The sequence below is a fragment of the Furipterus horrens genome, unplaced genomic scaffold (assembly GCF_987537825.1).
Source record: "Furipterus horrens unplaced genomic scaffold, mFurHor1.1.pri manual_scaffold_4, whole genome shotgun sequence".
NCBI lineage: Eukaryota > Metazoa > Chordata > Mammalia > Chiroptera > Furipteridae > Furipterus > Furipterus horrens.
In genome coordinates, this window is record NW_028327174.1 from 62,409,864 (window position 1) to 62,424,431 (window position 14,568).

General features: G+C 38.5%; 1 protein-coding gene across 1 annotated transcript in view; it reads right to left on the minus strand.

Annotated features, from left to right (window-relative positions):
- Positions 1 to 14,568, minus strand: part of GNS (glucosamine (N-acetyl)-6-sulfatase) — a 45,403-nt gene that overhangs the window by 15,607 nt on the left and 15,228 nt on the right. The window contains exons 7-9 of the mRNA XM_090273557.1: positions 13,870 to 13,952; positions 12,589 to 12,707; positions 10,808 to 10,911 (exon numbers count right to left, since the gene is read on the minus strand). Coding sequence (XP_090129683.1) covers positions 10,808 to 10,911; positions 12,589 to 12,707; positions 13,870 to 13,952 — 306 coding nt within the window. The remainder of the gene's footprint in view (positions 1 to 10,807; positions 10,912 to 12,588; positions 12,708 to 13,869; positions 13,953 to 14,568) is intronic.

Sequence of the window (14,568 nt, forward strand, 5' to 3'; positions counted from 1 at the left end):
TCACCTACCGTCTCTGACACTCTGCGCTGGATGAAAGCCAGGGCATTTCATACTTCTCAAATACGCCTGTCAGCACAGCAGTGTAAAAAACCATGGATTTTGAAAACAGGCACAGTACATTTTTAGTCCTGGTTCTGCCACGTACTATGTGACCTCAGTAATAGCCATTAAACTAATGGGGATGTCTCCCAATGTGTGTTAAGGGATGGGTATTCCAAGTTTAGATAGTGCCTCTCTTCTAGGAACCCCTTGGAGGAAAAAAGACAAGCTCAGTAGAGTGTGATAAGTGAGGCCAGCTGGGAATCGGGGAAGGGCACCTACCCCATGTGGGGACAGGGGTCTGTAGTGATGTCGCAGAGGTGACCACTAAGGGACATGAGATGGGCATTCCAGACAGAGAACAGTCAGTCAGTCGTAGTTGGCAAGGAGGTGAGAGAGAAGGTTTGCTTAGGAAGTAAAAGTAGTTCAGTACAAGGGCCAACCCTCAGCCCCTGGAACAAGCCAAGCTCATTCTCATATTTGCGCCTTCACATTTACTGCTCTGCTCAGAACACCCTTCCACAGACCTCTGGGTGACTAAATCCTTCTCAACACCCAGGCTCTGCTCAAATGCTTCCGAGGCTTTCACTGACCACTGTAGTTAAAGTATCAGGCGCTCCCTGACACAGGGAGTTGAGAACTGATCTTCCCCAATTGCTCGCCGCTGTGTACCCTGGCACACTGTGCCGGCACAGACACTCCGTGAATCCTTGTTGTCTGAGCTGTGGTGTAATTGTTAAGTGTATGGACTCTGCAGCCAGACTGACCAAATTCAATACAGGGCTGATATATTTTAGCTACATGATTTTGGACAAACCACTTAACTTCTGTACCTCAGTTTCCTCACCTGTAAAATGGAGCTAATAGTAACTGAATCTCATAAGACTGTGAAGGTTAAATTAGTTGATACAGGTCGTCGGCAGCCGTCCGTCTCGAGAGACGATGGTGTAGCTTCTTAAGAGTCTATTTGCACCGCCGAGAATGGTTGTGCAGTCCGACTCGGGAGTGACACGGTATCTGTCTCCTCCCGTGTTGAATTGACATCTTGCGATGACGCTGAAGCTACAGAGCCTGGGCAGGGTAATATGGAGGGTCTGCTGTTGCCCATGCAGTAGACCCCCCCTCTCTTCGCAGCTGAAGGGTCCAAGGGAAAGACGGAGTCAATACAGCTTGGCTTCAGGTGCGCCGCAGGAGTTGCCGGTGTTGACTACAACGTCAAACCGCCTTAGGGACTCCGGCTCCGGATTTTCTGTCGGGGTTTACTCCCTTAGCCTTTCCCCTGAAGAGGTATGCCGCAAGGCAGCGGAGGTTTTCTGGAGTCAGAGTTTTCCTTCTCTGATGTACCCTGACTGGAAGATCGAACCAGCGACACTTAGCTCGCAGGCCGACGCTCAATCCACTGAGCTAAACCAGCCAGGGCAACAGGTAATACATTTAAAATAGCACCTGTCGCATACTCAGCATTCAAAATTGTTAGTTGTTATTGCTCAAATGGCTTCCTAGGAAGACTGTTTAGAGAAGGTCCAGGTTGTAATTTTAACCTTTAGACGGCACTGTTAAGCTGAAGAAAAAGGACTGGTCTGTTCCATGCGCAGCTGACCGACACACTGCACTCTGTTCTCACTCAGCCTCCTTCCCCACACAGGTTAGCAGTGGCTCTTGCTGCCCGGCTCCTTGGAAGTGCACACAGCTGCCAACATATCCCACAATCAGCTCTCAGCACCAGATCAATAAAATGCTTTTAAAATTTAATGATCTTCCAAACTTGCCTATCTCCTTTGTTAGGAAAGGCCTATTTGGAGGGTACAGAATTTATAGTGGAAATGACTAGCTTTAGGAATATGGGTCTTACGAGAAAAAGGAAACTCAAAGGCAATTATGAAGACCATTTTACTTTTCTGAGAATTTTAACAGAATTCCATCAAGAGTATTGTAAAAGAAAATAAGTAAATGGCAGACATTTAAACAAAGTAAACATTAAACCCCCAAATTAAACTAAAGTATACCCAGAAAGTCTGGCCCATTTTCCCATTTTAGCTTACATAATATATTTGCTCATTTTCTTCTGTTCCACAGAAGACTGAAGTTGTTAATTAGGAAAGAGAGAGGACATAACTTGGATCAATCCTGAGGATAATCCTGAGGATCAGACCAAAGTGTTTTGGATCAAGGTGCCCATGACCTCTAGAAACAAAGTGCCTTAGTATTAGGTACCAAGTTGGGAAAAAGACACTGAGGCTCAGCTACATCATGAGGGCACACACAACCCACAGTGTTGCCCCTGGAGCACCTGGTTCAGGTGACCATGAGGACTGTGATATTGGGCCCCACATGACACCTACATAAGGTCACTCTTTCAAGACTCGGAGACGTATCAGATCTACCTAATACACAGAACCAAACACAGAAAGTCAGTGAAATGAGGAGACAAAAATAAATGTTCCAAATTCAAGATGACGAAACTCCAGAAAAAGGACTAAACAAAACAGAGACCAGCAATCTACCAGATAAAAGAGTTTGAAACAATGGTTATAAAGATGCTCATCGAACTCAAGAATACAAGAACTCAGTGAGAACTTGGACAAAGAGATAGAGAATATAAAAAAGAACTAATTACAACTAAGAATACAATAACTGTAATAACAAAAAAATACACTAGGGAAATCAAGATGAAGCAGAAGAGCGAATCAGCAATCTGAAAGACATAGTAGTGGAAGACACCCAATCAAAACAGCAAAAAGAAAAAGAATTTTAAAAAAAGCGAGACCCCTGGGACAAACTCAGGCATACCAACTTTTGCATCATAAGCATCTCAGAAGGAGAAGAGAGAAAGAAAGAGATAGAAAAACTATTTTAAAAAATGACTGAAAACTTCCCTAAGCTGGTGGAGAAAACAGACATACAAATCCAGGGCACAAGAAGCCCTCACCAAAAACACATCATAATTAAAATGCCAAAAGTTAAAGACAAAATAATCTTGAAAGTAACAAAATAAAAGCAACTAAATATGTACATGAGAGCTCTCATAAAACTGTCAGGTGATTTTTAATCAACAGAAACTATGCAAGCTGAAAAGATTGGCATGATACATTTAAGGTCACGAAAGGGACAATCTACAACCAAGAATACAATACCCTGGAAGATTATTATTCAGAATTGAAGGAGAGAGAATTTCCCAGACAAGCAAAAGCTAAATGAGTTCATCACGACTAAACGGGATGATAAAAAATGTTAAAGGGACTTCTTTAAGCCTAAAAGACTGAAACTAAAAATAAGAAAATAGAGGAATAAAAAGAACTCATTAATAAAAGCAAACACTTAATAAAAGTAGTGGATCAACCAATTATAAATCAAGCATGAAGATTAAAAGACAAAATTAGTAAGATCATGTTTAAATACAATAATAAGTTAAGGGCTATATTAATATACAGTAGTCTCTCTCTGTATTGCAGTTCACTTATCGCGGCCTCACTGTATCGAGGGATTTTAAAAAATATTATATTTAATTATCGTGGATTTTTCGCTGTATCGTGGGATTCTGCGGTACTGTATACGTAATGTTGTTAAAGTTACGTAGGTTTAAGAGTATAGAATATGTTTAAGAACATAATTAGTGTTTATAAAAGCGTGGAAAAGGTTAATAAGGAAGTGGGAAAGTTAATAAGGGACAGGGAACGGTTTATGAGTATGGGGGAAGTGTTTATAAAACCTTAAAATATATATAAATACTAAAATAAATGTAACGTTCCTACTTCGCGGATTTTCACCTATTGTGGGGGTGGGGGGGTCTAGAAGGTAATACCCGCAATAAGTGAGGGAATACTGTACGCAAATACAAACTTAGAGAAGGTGAGTAAAATATGTTGTGTTTTTAGAATGCATTTGAATTTGAGCAACCATCAACTTAAAAGAGACTGCTCTGAACATAGCTTGATATATATAAATCTCATGGTAACCACCAAAAACCTGTAAGGGGTACACAAAAATTAAAGAGAAAGGAATTCAAATAAATTCCTACAGAAAGTCATCAATGTACAAGAAAACAGTGAAGAACCACAAAAACAACCAGAAAATATAGAATAGCAAACTATGTAAAATTACTTTAAGTATAATGAACTAAACGTTCCAATCAAAAGCCACAGAGTGGCTGAATGGTTAAAAAGTGAAACAAGACCCATAGATATACTGCCTACAAGAGACTCACTTCAAATCGAAAGATACACATGAACTAAAAGCAAAAAGATGGAAAAAATATTTCAGGCAAGTGGAAACAAATAAACAAAAAAGTTGGGGTAGCAATACTTGTATCAGACAAAATAGACTTTAAAACAAAGGCTGTAACAAGAGACAAAGAAGGGAATTAGTAATGATAAATGGGCCAACCCAACAAAAAAATATAACTCTAGTAAACATCTACACAACCAATATAAGGGGGTACCTAAATACATAAAGCAAATATTGACAGATTAAAGGAGAAATCGACAGTAATACAGTAGGGGGCTTTAATACCCCACTTACATCAATGGATAGATCATCCAGATAGAAAATCAACAAGGAAACCATGGCCTTTAAAGATATTAAATCAGACTGACTTAACAGATTTTTATACACCATTCCATCCCAAACAGCGGAATACAGTATACATTTTTCTCAAGTGCACACAGAATATTTTCCAGAACAGACAACATGATGGGTCACAAAAGAAGTCTCAATAAATTTAAGATGACTTAAGTCATATCAAGCAATTTCTCTGATCATAACAGTATGAAACTAGAAATCAATTGTAAGGAAAAAAACTGGAAAAAACACAAACATGGAAGGCTAAACAACATGCTACTAAACATTCAATGTGTTAAGAAATTAAAAGAGATGATTAAAAGATACCCTGAGACAAATGAAACTGGTAACACAATGACTCCCCAAAATCTATGGAACACAGCAAAAGCAGTTCTAGAGGGAAATTCATAGCAAAACAGGCTTACCTTAAGAAACAAGAAACATTTTACATAAACAATCTAACTTTCTACCTAGGAACTAGAAAAAGAAGAACAAACAAACCCCAAAGTTATTAGAAGGCAGGAGACAATAAGGATCAGAGTGTAAATAAATGAAATAGAGACTAAAAAAAAAAGAAAAGATCAATGAAATAAAGAGCTGATTCTTTGAAAAGATAAACAATGTTGATAAATCTTTAACTGGACTCATTTAGAAAAAAAGAGCCCAAATAAATAACAGCCAAAATGAATGAGAAGTGACACAACTGACACCACTAAAATACAAAGGATTATAAGAAAATACTACAAAAAGTTTTATGCCAACAAATTGTATATTTGGAAGAAATGGTTCAGTTCCTAGTAACATGCAATCTTCCAAGTATGAATCAGGAAGAAACAGAAAATCTGAATGGATCATGGATCAATTACTAGTAATGAAATCGAATCTGTAATCAAATCTCCCAACATACAAAAGTCCTGGACCAGACAGCTTCAGCAGTGAATTTTACCAAACATTCAAAGAAGAATTAATAACTATCTTTTCAAACTATCCCAAAATACTAAAGGAGGGAAAGCTCCCAAACTCATTAAAGGTCAGCAATATCCTTATACTAAAACCAGACAAAGACATTACAAAAAAAGGAAATTATAGGCCATTATTCCCTAATGAACATGGATGCAAAAAACCTCAACAAAATATTAGCAAATAAAATTTAGCAATACATTAAGAAGATCATACTATGACCACAATCAAGTGGGATTTATTTCCAAGGATGCAAGGTTGGATCAATATCCACAAATCAATCAACATGATACACCACAAACACAAAATGCAGGATAAAAATCACATAATCATATCAATAGATGCAGAAAAAGCGTTTGACAAAATCCAACACATATTTATGATAAAAACCCTCAGCATAGTGGAGATAAAAAGAATATACCTTAACATAACAAAGGCCATGCACAATAAACACACAGTTAACATACTTAATGGTGAAAAGATAAAAAGCTTTTTCTCTGAGATCAGTAACAAGACAAGGATATGCAGTAATCAGACATGAAAAAGAAATAAAAGGCATCTGAATCAGAAAAGAAGAAATAAAACTATCACTATTTGCTGATGACAAGTATATACAGATAACCCTAAATATTCCACCAAAGAACTAGTAGAATAAATGAATTCTGTAAAGTTGCAGGGAACAAAAAATTTTAAATTTTATTTCCATGATTATGCTATTACAGTTGTTCCAACTTTCCCCCTTTACCTCCCCACCAACCAGCACCCCTACTCTCTCAGGCAATCCCCACACCTTTGTTCATGTCTATTGGTCACAGTTGTAAGTTCTTTGGCTACTCCATTTCCTACACTGTACTTTACATCCCTACAGCTATTCTGTAACTACCTATTTGTACTTCTTAATCCCCTCACCTCTTCACCCATTCCCAAACACCACCACCCCAACTGGCAACCTTTTTCTTAAGTAAGTCCCTTTGACATTTCATATAATGGCTTGGTGATGATAAACTCCTTTAGTCTTTTTCTTGTCTGGGAAGCTCTTTATCTGCCCTTTGATTCTAAATGATATCTTTGTTAGGTAGAGCAATCTTGGCTGTAGGTCCCTGGTTTTCATGACTTTGAATATTTTTTGCCAATCCCTTCTGGCCTGCATAATTTCTTTTGAGAACTCAGCTGACAGTCTTATGGGAACCCCCCTGTAGGTAACTAGCTACCTTTAAGATTCTCTCTTTATCTTTAACTTTCGGAATTTTAATTATGATGTGTCTTGGTGTGGTCCTCTTTGGGTTCAACTTGTTTGGGACTCTCTGTGCTTCCTGGACTTGTATGTCTATTTCCTTCACCAAAGTAGGGATGTTTTCTTTCATTTTTTCAAATACATTTCCAATTTCTTGCTCTTTCTCTTCTCCTGGCACCTCTATGATGTGAATGTTGGACCTCTTTAAGTTGTCCCAGAGGCTGCTTATACTATCCCCATTATTGTGGATTCCTTTTTCCTTCTTTTTCTGATTGGTTGTTTGCTTCCTTGTGTTCCAAATCATTGGTTTGATTACCAGCTTCATGCACTCTACCGTTGTTTTGCTTAAATTGCACTTTATTTCAATTAGTGTATCCTGCATTTCTGACTGGATCTTTTTTACGCTCTTAAGGTCCTCAATAAGTTCCTTGAGCATCCCTATAACAAGTGTTTTGAACTCTGCATCTGATAGATTGCTTATCTCCATTTTGTTTAGTTCTTTTTTTGAGTTTTGATCTGTTCTTTCATTTGGGCCATGTTTCTTTGTCTCCTTATTTTGGCAGCCTCCCTGTGTTCGTTTCTGTGTATTACACAAGCTTTTATGACTCCTTGTTTTGGTAGTGTGGCCTAATATAGTAGGTATTCTGGAGGGTCTAGTGGCACAGTCTCCCCTATCACTCAAGCTGGGCAACACAAGGTGCACCTTTTGTGTGAGCTGAGTACACCCTCCTCCTGTAGTTGATTCTTGATAGCTGCTGGCAAGTCAATGGGAAGAATTTACCCAGGCCAGTCAGTTGCAAGAACTGGCTGTGACCACTGACCACCAACCTCCACCCTCTGCGGAGGATCAGCTGTGCAGGGTTAGGGTGGCGATTCTATGATGTGGTCTGTAGCTGTTCACTGGGTGTGTGGGCTCTGGGGTTTCCCATGTGGGGCAGGCCAAGCTCAGCCCCCACCCGTGTTCTACCTGGGGCCATCCTGCCTGAGCTATAGAGCAATCTGAGATGGCTGCTACTTATGCTGGTCTTGGAGGTTTCCAGGTGAAGACAAGCCACAAACCTTGGCTGGCTGCTGCTAGTGATGGGCCTGAGGCCACTTAGCAAGAGGTACAGGGGCTAGGGGCTCACTGAGGCTGGTTGTTGCTTGTTTGAGGGGATTTAGGAAGTTGTGAAGCATGAGCCAAGACCAGCCATTCACATGAAAAGTCACTGTTTACAGCTTGGGTGGGATAATAAATTGGGTGGGATGGAGCATCAGGGGATCTCCAGTGTAGGGTATGCAGTGTTAGCAAGGTTACTGGAGTCTCAGATGTGGCACCCGCCTGCTGGTGCTATGGGTCTGTGGTGGGGAGGGTTTGGCGAAGGGAAAATGGCCTCTGCTTGCATTTCTGCCTAGGAGAAAGCTGTCCCCTAGCTCTCGCTTTGATGCCAGACACTTAAGTTCCTCCCTGTATGGTTCCAGTGCCTTCTAAGCTGCTACCCCAGTGCTGGAGCTCAAAGGGAGTGAGTCTGAGTTAAGTCCATGTGTGGGTTCTCTAGAGGAACTGCTTGGGACTCCAACCCCCACTGGTTTTTGCAGCCAGAAGTTATGGCGACTTATCTTTCTGGTACTGAAATCATGGGCTAGGGGGTCCTGTTGTGGGGCTAGGGCTCCTCGCTCCTGAGATACCCTTCCTGAATTTTTATACATGACGTGTGCATGCGAGAGCAGCCCGTTCCATGTTTTCGCCCCTCCTACCAGTCGGTATGGATGTGGTTTCTTTAACTCTGTAGTTGTCGGACTTCCATTCAACTCTATTTCTGATGAATCTGAGTGAAGATTGTTCCATATTTTAGTAGTAATTTTGATTGGTTGTGTGAGGAGGGGATCTGTGTTTATCTACACTTCCACCTTGACTGAAGTCCCAAGATAAAAAAATCTGTTGTGATTATATGCTAATATTGAACTATGAGAAAGAGAAAAAACAATCCCATTTAAAATTGCATCAAAGAGAATGAAAAATATAACCAAGGAGGCAAAAGATCTGTAGTCTGAAAACTATAATACACTGATAAATGGACAGATATACCAAGCTTATGGACTGAAAAGAATATAGTTTTAATGTCCACATTACCCAAAGCGATGCACAGATTCATTTCAATACCTATCAAATATCAACAGCATTTTTCACAAAACTAGAAAAATAACCCTAAAATTGTTTTGGAATCACAGAACATCCTGACTAGCCAAAGCAATACTGAGAAAGAAGAACAAAGTTGGAAGTATACACTATGTAATTTCAAACTATACTACAAGGTTATAGTAATCAAAACAGTATGGTATTGGCATAAAAACAGACATATAGCTCAATCGAAAAGAATAAATACTCCAGGAATAAAACCACGTTTATATATCTAATCAGTATATAGCAACAGAAACAAAAATGTACCAAGAATGTACAAGCAGGTAAAACAGTCTCTTCAATAGATGATGCTGGGAAAAACCAAACAGATACAGGCAAAAATGAAGGTAGATCATTTTTTTACATCGTATACAAAAATATACTCAAAATGGATTAAAGTCTTATACATGAGAACTGAAACCATAAAACTCCTAGAAGAGAACATGGGCAATAAACTCTTTGACAATGGTTTTAGCAGTATCTGTTTTGGATATGTCTCATAGGACAAAGACAATAAAAGCAAATGTAAGCAAATGAGACTACATCAAACTAAAAAGCTATTCCATAGCAAAGGAAGTCATAAATGAAACAAAAATGAGAGCTACTGAATGGGAATATATTTACAAATGATATATCTGATAAAGGGTTAATATGCAAAATTTATAAAGAACTCATAGAACTCAATGTGAAAAAATAAACAATTCTATTAAAGAATGAGCAGAGGACCTGAACAGACACTTCTCCAAAGAGGACATATAGCTAGCAGGCAGACACATGTAAAAATGCTCAACATCACTAATTATCAGGGAAATGCAAATCAAAACAGAAGAATGACTATCATCAATAAATCAATAAACAACAAGTGCTGGTGAGGATGTAGAGAAAGGTGAACCCTAATGCACTCCTGCTGGGAATGCAGATTGGTACAGCCACTATGGAAAACAGTATGGATATTCTTCAAAAAGGAAAAAACAGAACTACCATATGACCCAGCAATCCCACTTCTGGGTATTTATCTAAAGAAGCTGAAAATACTATTTTGAAATTAGTGTTCATTGCAGCATTATTTATAATAGCCAAGAAATGAAAGCAACCTAGGTATCTATTGATAGACAAAGAGATTATGTGGCATACATATGTAATGAAATATTACCCGTAAAAAATAAATGCAATATTGTCATTTGCACCAGCATGGATCTAGAGGGTATTATGTTAAACTAAGTGAAATAAATCAAATATTGCATGATTTTACATATATGTGGAATCTAAAATATAAAACATAAGAACCAAAATACAAAAACAAAAACAAAAAAAGGAAAGAAAAAGGAAACAAACTCAAATACAGAGAACTAACTGATAGTTGCCAGATAGGAGGGTGATAAGGGGAAAGGTGAAAAACGTAAAGGGTACTGTGAAACTGTCAGTTATAAAATTAGTCACAGGTACGTAAAGTACAGAATAGGCAATATAGTCAATAATACTGTTATAACTATGTATATAGTACAACCACTGTGGAAACCAGTATGGAGATACCTCAAAAATGAAAAACGGATCTGCCTTTTGACTCAGTGATCCTACTTCTGGGAATATATCCAAAGAAACCAAAAATATAATTTGAAAGAACATAAGCACTCCTATATTCATTGCAGCGTTATTTACAATTGCCGGGTGTCCATCAGTAGATGAGTGGATAAAACAATTATGGGATATTTACACAATAGACTACTACTCTGCCATGGAAAAGAAGAAAATTTTACCCTTTGCGAAAGCATTGGTGGGCCTGGAGAACATTATGCTAAGTGAAATAAGCCAGTCAGAGAAAGACAAATAACAGCATCATCTTGTCAGACACCTACCTTGCTGGTCTGATTTGGTTTGATCCCAGGCCCTCGAACCAACAGTGGAACTTTGATATCAAACTCATACAACTGCCTTTTGTCTATTGGCAAAGAAAACTGTCCTGAAAATAAAATGCACAGGGTAAAGATGGAGCCAACATGGAAATATCACACATACATTTATTCCTTTAATCAAGAGCAAAACCAAAACAACTTTGTTCCACTAATTATGGTGTTTTAATGCGAGGTTTAAATTTGCCTGAGTCTCATTACTTTAAGGCAAATTTAATAAATTCCTAGGGGGATCCCCTGGTCTATGAAAGGACAAATTCAGCAAAAAGAGTGACAGGGAAGTATTGAAACACAAATACATAATTAATGTATGAAATTTAACCTGATCATAATTGAATGAGATTATTCTGAAAAATGCTAACAAAGGGGACAAAAACATTTATCTGGCTTTTCCTGAATAAAGTGAATTTCAAGATCACCAAACAGTTGATGAGGGACAGTTCTTCCAGATAATGAATGCAAAGGGAAGGAGAGAGTTATGAAGTCAACATTTAGCAATTTCTGAGGGAAAAACGGACTTAAGCATCAATGGAAGGTTTAGCTACAAAAGGTTCACAAGACAGACAGACACCAAATGGGCCATTAATCAATACTATCCTGAAGTGGGGCAACCAGACTCCATGGGCGTCATGAAGTAATACAACAGGACGTACACAGCAGGATCACCAAGAGAGCATTCTTGCTGAAAACATGAATTTCTCTTAAGACTCTAGATCTGACTACCTATCTATAGGAAAAGCTGAGTATAAACAAACAAGTAAAGCCAACACAAGACAGCAATCAGTCAAAGCCAAAACATGAGGTATTCTAAAGGACAAAAGACCAGTTTTTCCAATAAATCAGTGACAACAGCAGCTTTATGACACACAAAAAACATAGCATGTGGACTTGGTCTACATCCTAATAAATAATAAACTAGTCAGATGCACAATCAAGTGTTGATGTATGGAATCACAATTTCTGGAGTTTCTTTAAAACCTAGCTAAAAAAGAAAAACATAGGGAGAGTAGGAAGAATTCAAAAGACTGGCCACATCCAACTGAAACTGGATAATGGGGGTTATTTTAGTACTTCAAGTGCTTAAAAATACTCATAACAATACATTAAATGCCCAATCAGTTTGCTTTATGCAAGCATGCTTCAGGTCAATTCCACTCAAGTTTGTGAAATTTATAGGTGGGAAAAGAAGAAAACATTGGTTTTTAACTTTAGAGGTTCAAGTAGAAAGGATGAAACTCAAAGATAGGACACTGACTTATACTGCAGTTTTAAAGACAACAAAACAACCCCCCCTCCAAATAAAAATAAAAATAAACTAATTTCACAATTTCATAAGAAAGAGTTTTTCCCCCCAAAACAACCTTCTCTTGATCTTACCATGTAAAACATCTTACTTACCTCTATTCTGTAGGGTCTATCTGTCCTTGAAATCTAGTTCAGTTTCCTACCTCCTTCATAAATCCTGCCCTCCAAGCCACCAAGCTAAGGTCACTCTGCTCCCGACTCCCAGAACACCATGTAATTTAGCATATGATGCAGATAATGAAATCTGGTCTCTCCATGTGGGAATGAGATGGCGCTTTATCTGGAGGGGTCCTGAGGGTAAAACCCTCCCTCTGGCTTCTAAACTGTTATAAAAGGACCAGAGCTCCCTGCCAGTGCTAGTGGTTGGGTGAAAAAGGAAAGGCACCTCACAAGGTCATAGGATACCTAACCGTGCAGCTTACCTGTGTGATAGCCATTATCAGAGGTATAAAAGATGTAAGTGTTGTTGAGCTCCCCATTGAACTCCAATCTCTTGATCAGTTTCTCCACAAGGTCATCAACGGAGAGGAGAGTCTGCCACCTGGATGTGAACAGAGGGCAGCAATGGGACCTCAGAGACAAAGGCTCAGGGAAACCTGCAAACCATTCTCCCCCAAATGGGAGAAATTTCCAAATTTCCTTTCCTCACATGCCTCATGGCAAGAACAAAAACACAAATTATAAAGTTTCAGAACACTTAGCTCAGGTCAAATTTAACTGTTTTCCAGAGAAATGAATGAGGCTTTCTATAAACAGCTTTATTATTTATTATCACTGGTGATAAGAGTAGAGACAATTGGAAGGGCAAGCTGTCAATTCAGCACTGATTAATACAGATCAATTCAAACAGACCTGTGCCACAGCGGTGTTCAGGATTTGGCAAACTATAGCTACGGGCCACAGCTTGCCCACAGTCTATTTTTAAATTGTGGTAAAACACAAATAACATAACATTTACCATCTTAAAATATTTTAAGCATACAGGTCAGTAGTATTAAGTCTATTCATACAGTGAAACAGATTTCCAGAACTTTTTCAGCTTACAAATCTGAAACGACCCACTAAACAACTGTCTGTTTTTATATACACATAAAGTCTTATTAGAACACAACCATGCTCACTCATTCACGTACTGTCTATGGCTGCTTTTGCATTCCAACAGCAGAGCTGAGCAGCTGTGATGGAGACCATATGGCCTGCAAGCCTGTAATACTATCTGGCCCTTTACCGAAAAAGTTTGCCAATCCCGGTCTAAGCTATATACTCTTTAAATAGTGGAGTTCTTAAAAAATTGACTTTAAAGAATTCCTGAAAGTTCCAGACAGCACAGGTAAATATTTTGCTCAAGTCTAAGCCTTTTGGTCTTATGCGATATTGGGTGACCGATCTCTAACAAACTGACCTTTCCCCTTTTAGATACAGGAAACTTAAAAAAAATCAAATGGTTCTAGTTTGCAATGTTTGAACAAGTCATAAAAATGGGTTAATTAGTCCTGGGGTCCAAAAGCCATCTCACACACCCAAATGTAAAGGAATCTTTGCCTGCTTATCTAAGGCAAGAGACAACAACCCCACCCCCCACCCCACCCCGCAAAGAATCTCTCCCCATCAGCTTGTTTCCCTCTGATTTTGCCTCAAAGATAACCATGTGATACAGTTCTCTGTTCACAGACCACACAGATTAAGAAAGTAACAGCTCTTACCTTTTCCTAAATGCATTATCTAAAAACTGTATTGAAGAATTAGTCATTGGGGTCTTGGCTTGCCTAATTAACCAGTGCTTGTTCTAAAATTTAGAAGAAAAAAAATGTTAACACCAAGTCACCCAAATAAACGACTCTAGTAGATAATAAAAGGGATCATTTTATACTTCCGTAAAGAGGAATTGGAATCCATTTAAGCAACTTCTTTCCCTCCTCTTCATTTCCCTTCCCTGTGTTCTTAAAAAAACCTTTCTGTAGATTATCACTCATTCTTTAGATCCTTCCTACCACCTTCCTAATGGCAGAAGGCCTGGGCTCCTCTGTCAGCAGCATTAATAAGAGATTTAGTGAAAGATATTAGGAAAACTACTGGCTAAAAGGAGGTAAAATTTATAACTCTTGAGTCTATGCTTTGGGTCTACTACCCAACCTACAAAAGGGTAAGAATTAACATTACCTTCCTCTAAGTTTTGCCTAATAAGTCAACATTTTATTGTTCTCAATTTTCTTAGCCAAGATATCGATCATCTTAAATCTTGGGAAAATCTCATCATAGCAATTTCCTAAACTTCAAGTCCAAATCTGGAAGGTTCTTTTCATTAAAAAAAAAAAGGCAGTTTTAAAAAACAAAAATATTCCCATACGTCATTAATTATCTTCTTCCTCCCCATTCTTAAAACCCAAAGCTGCTATGTCCCA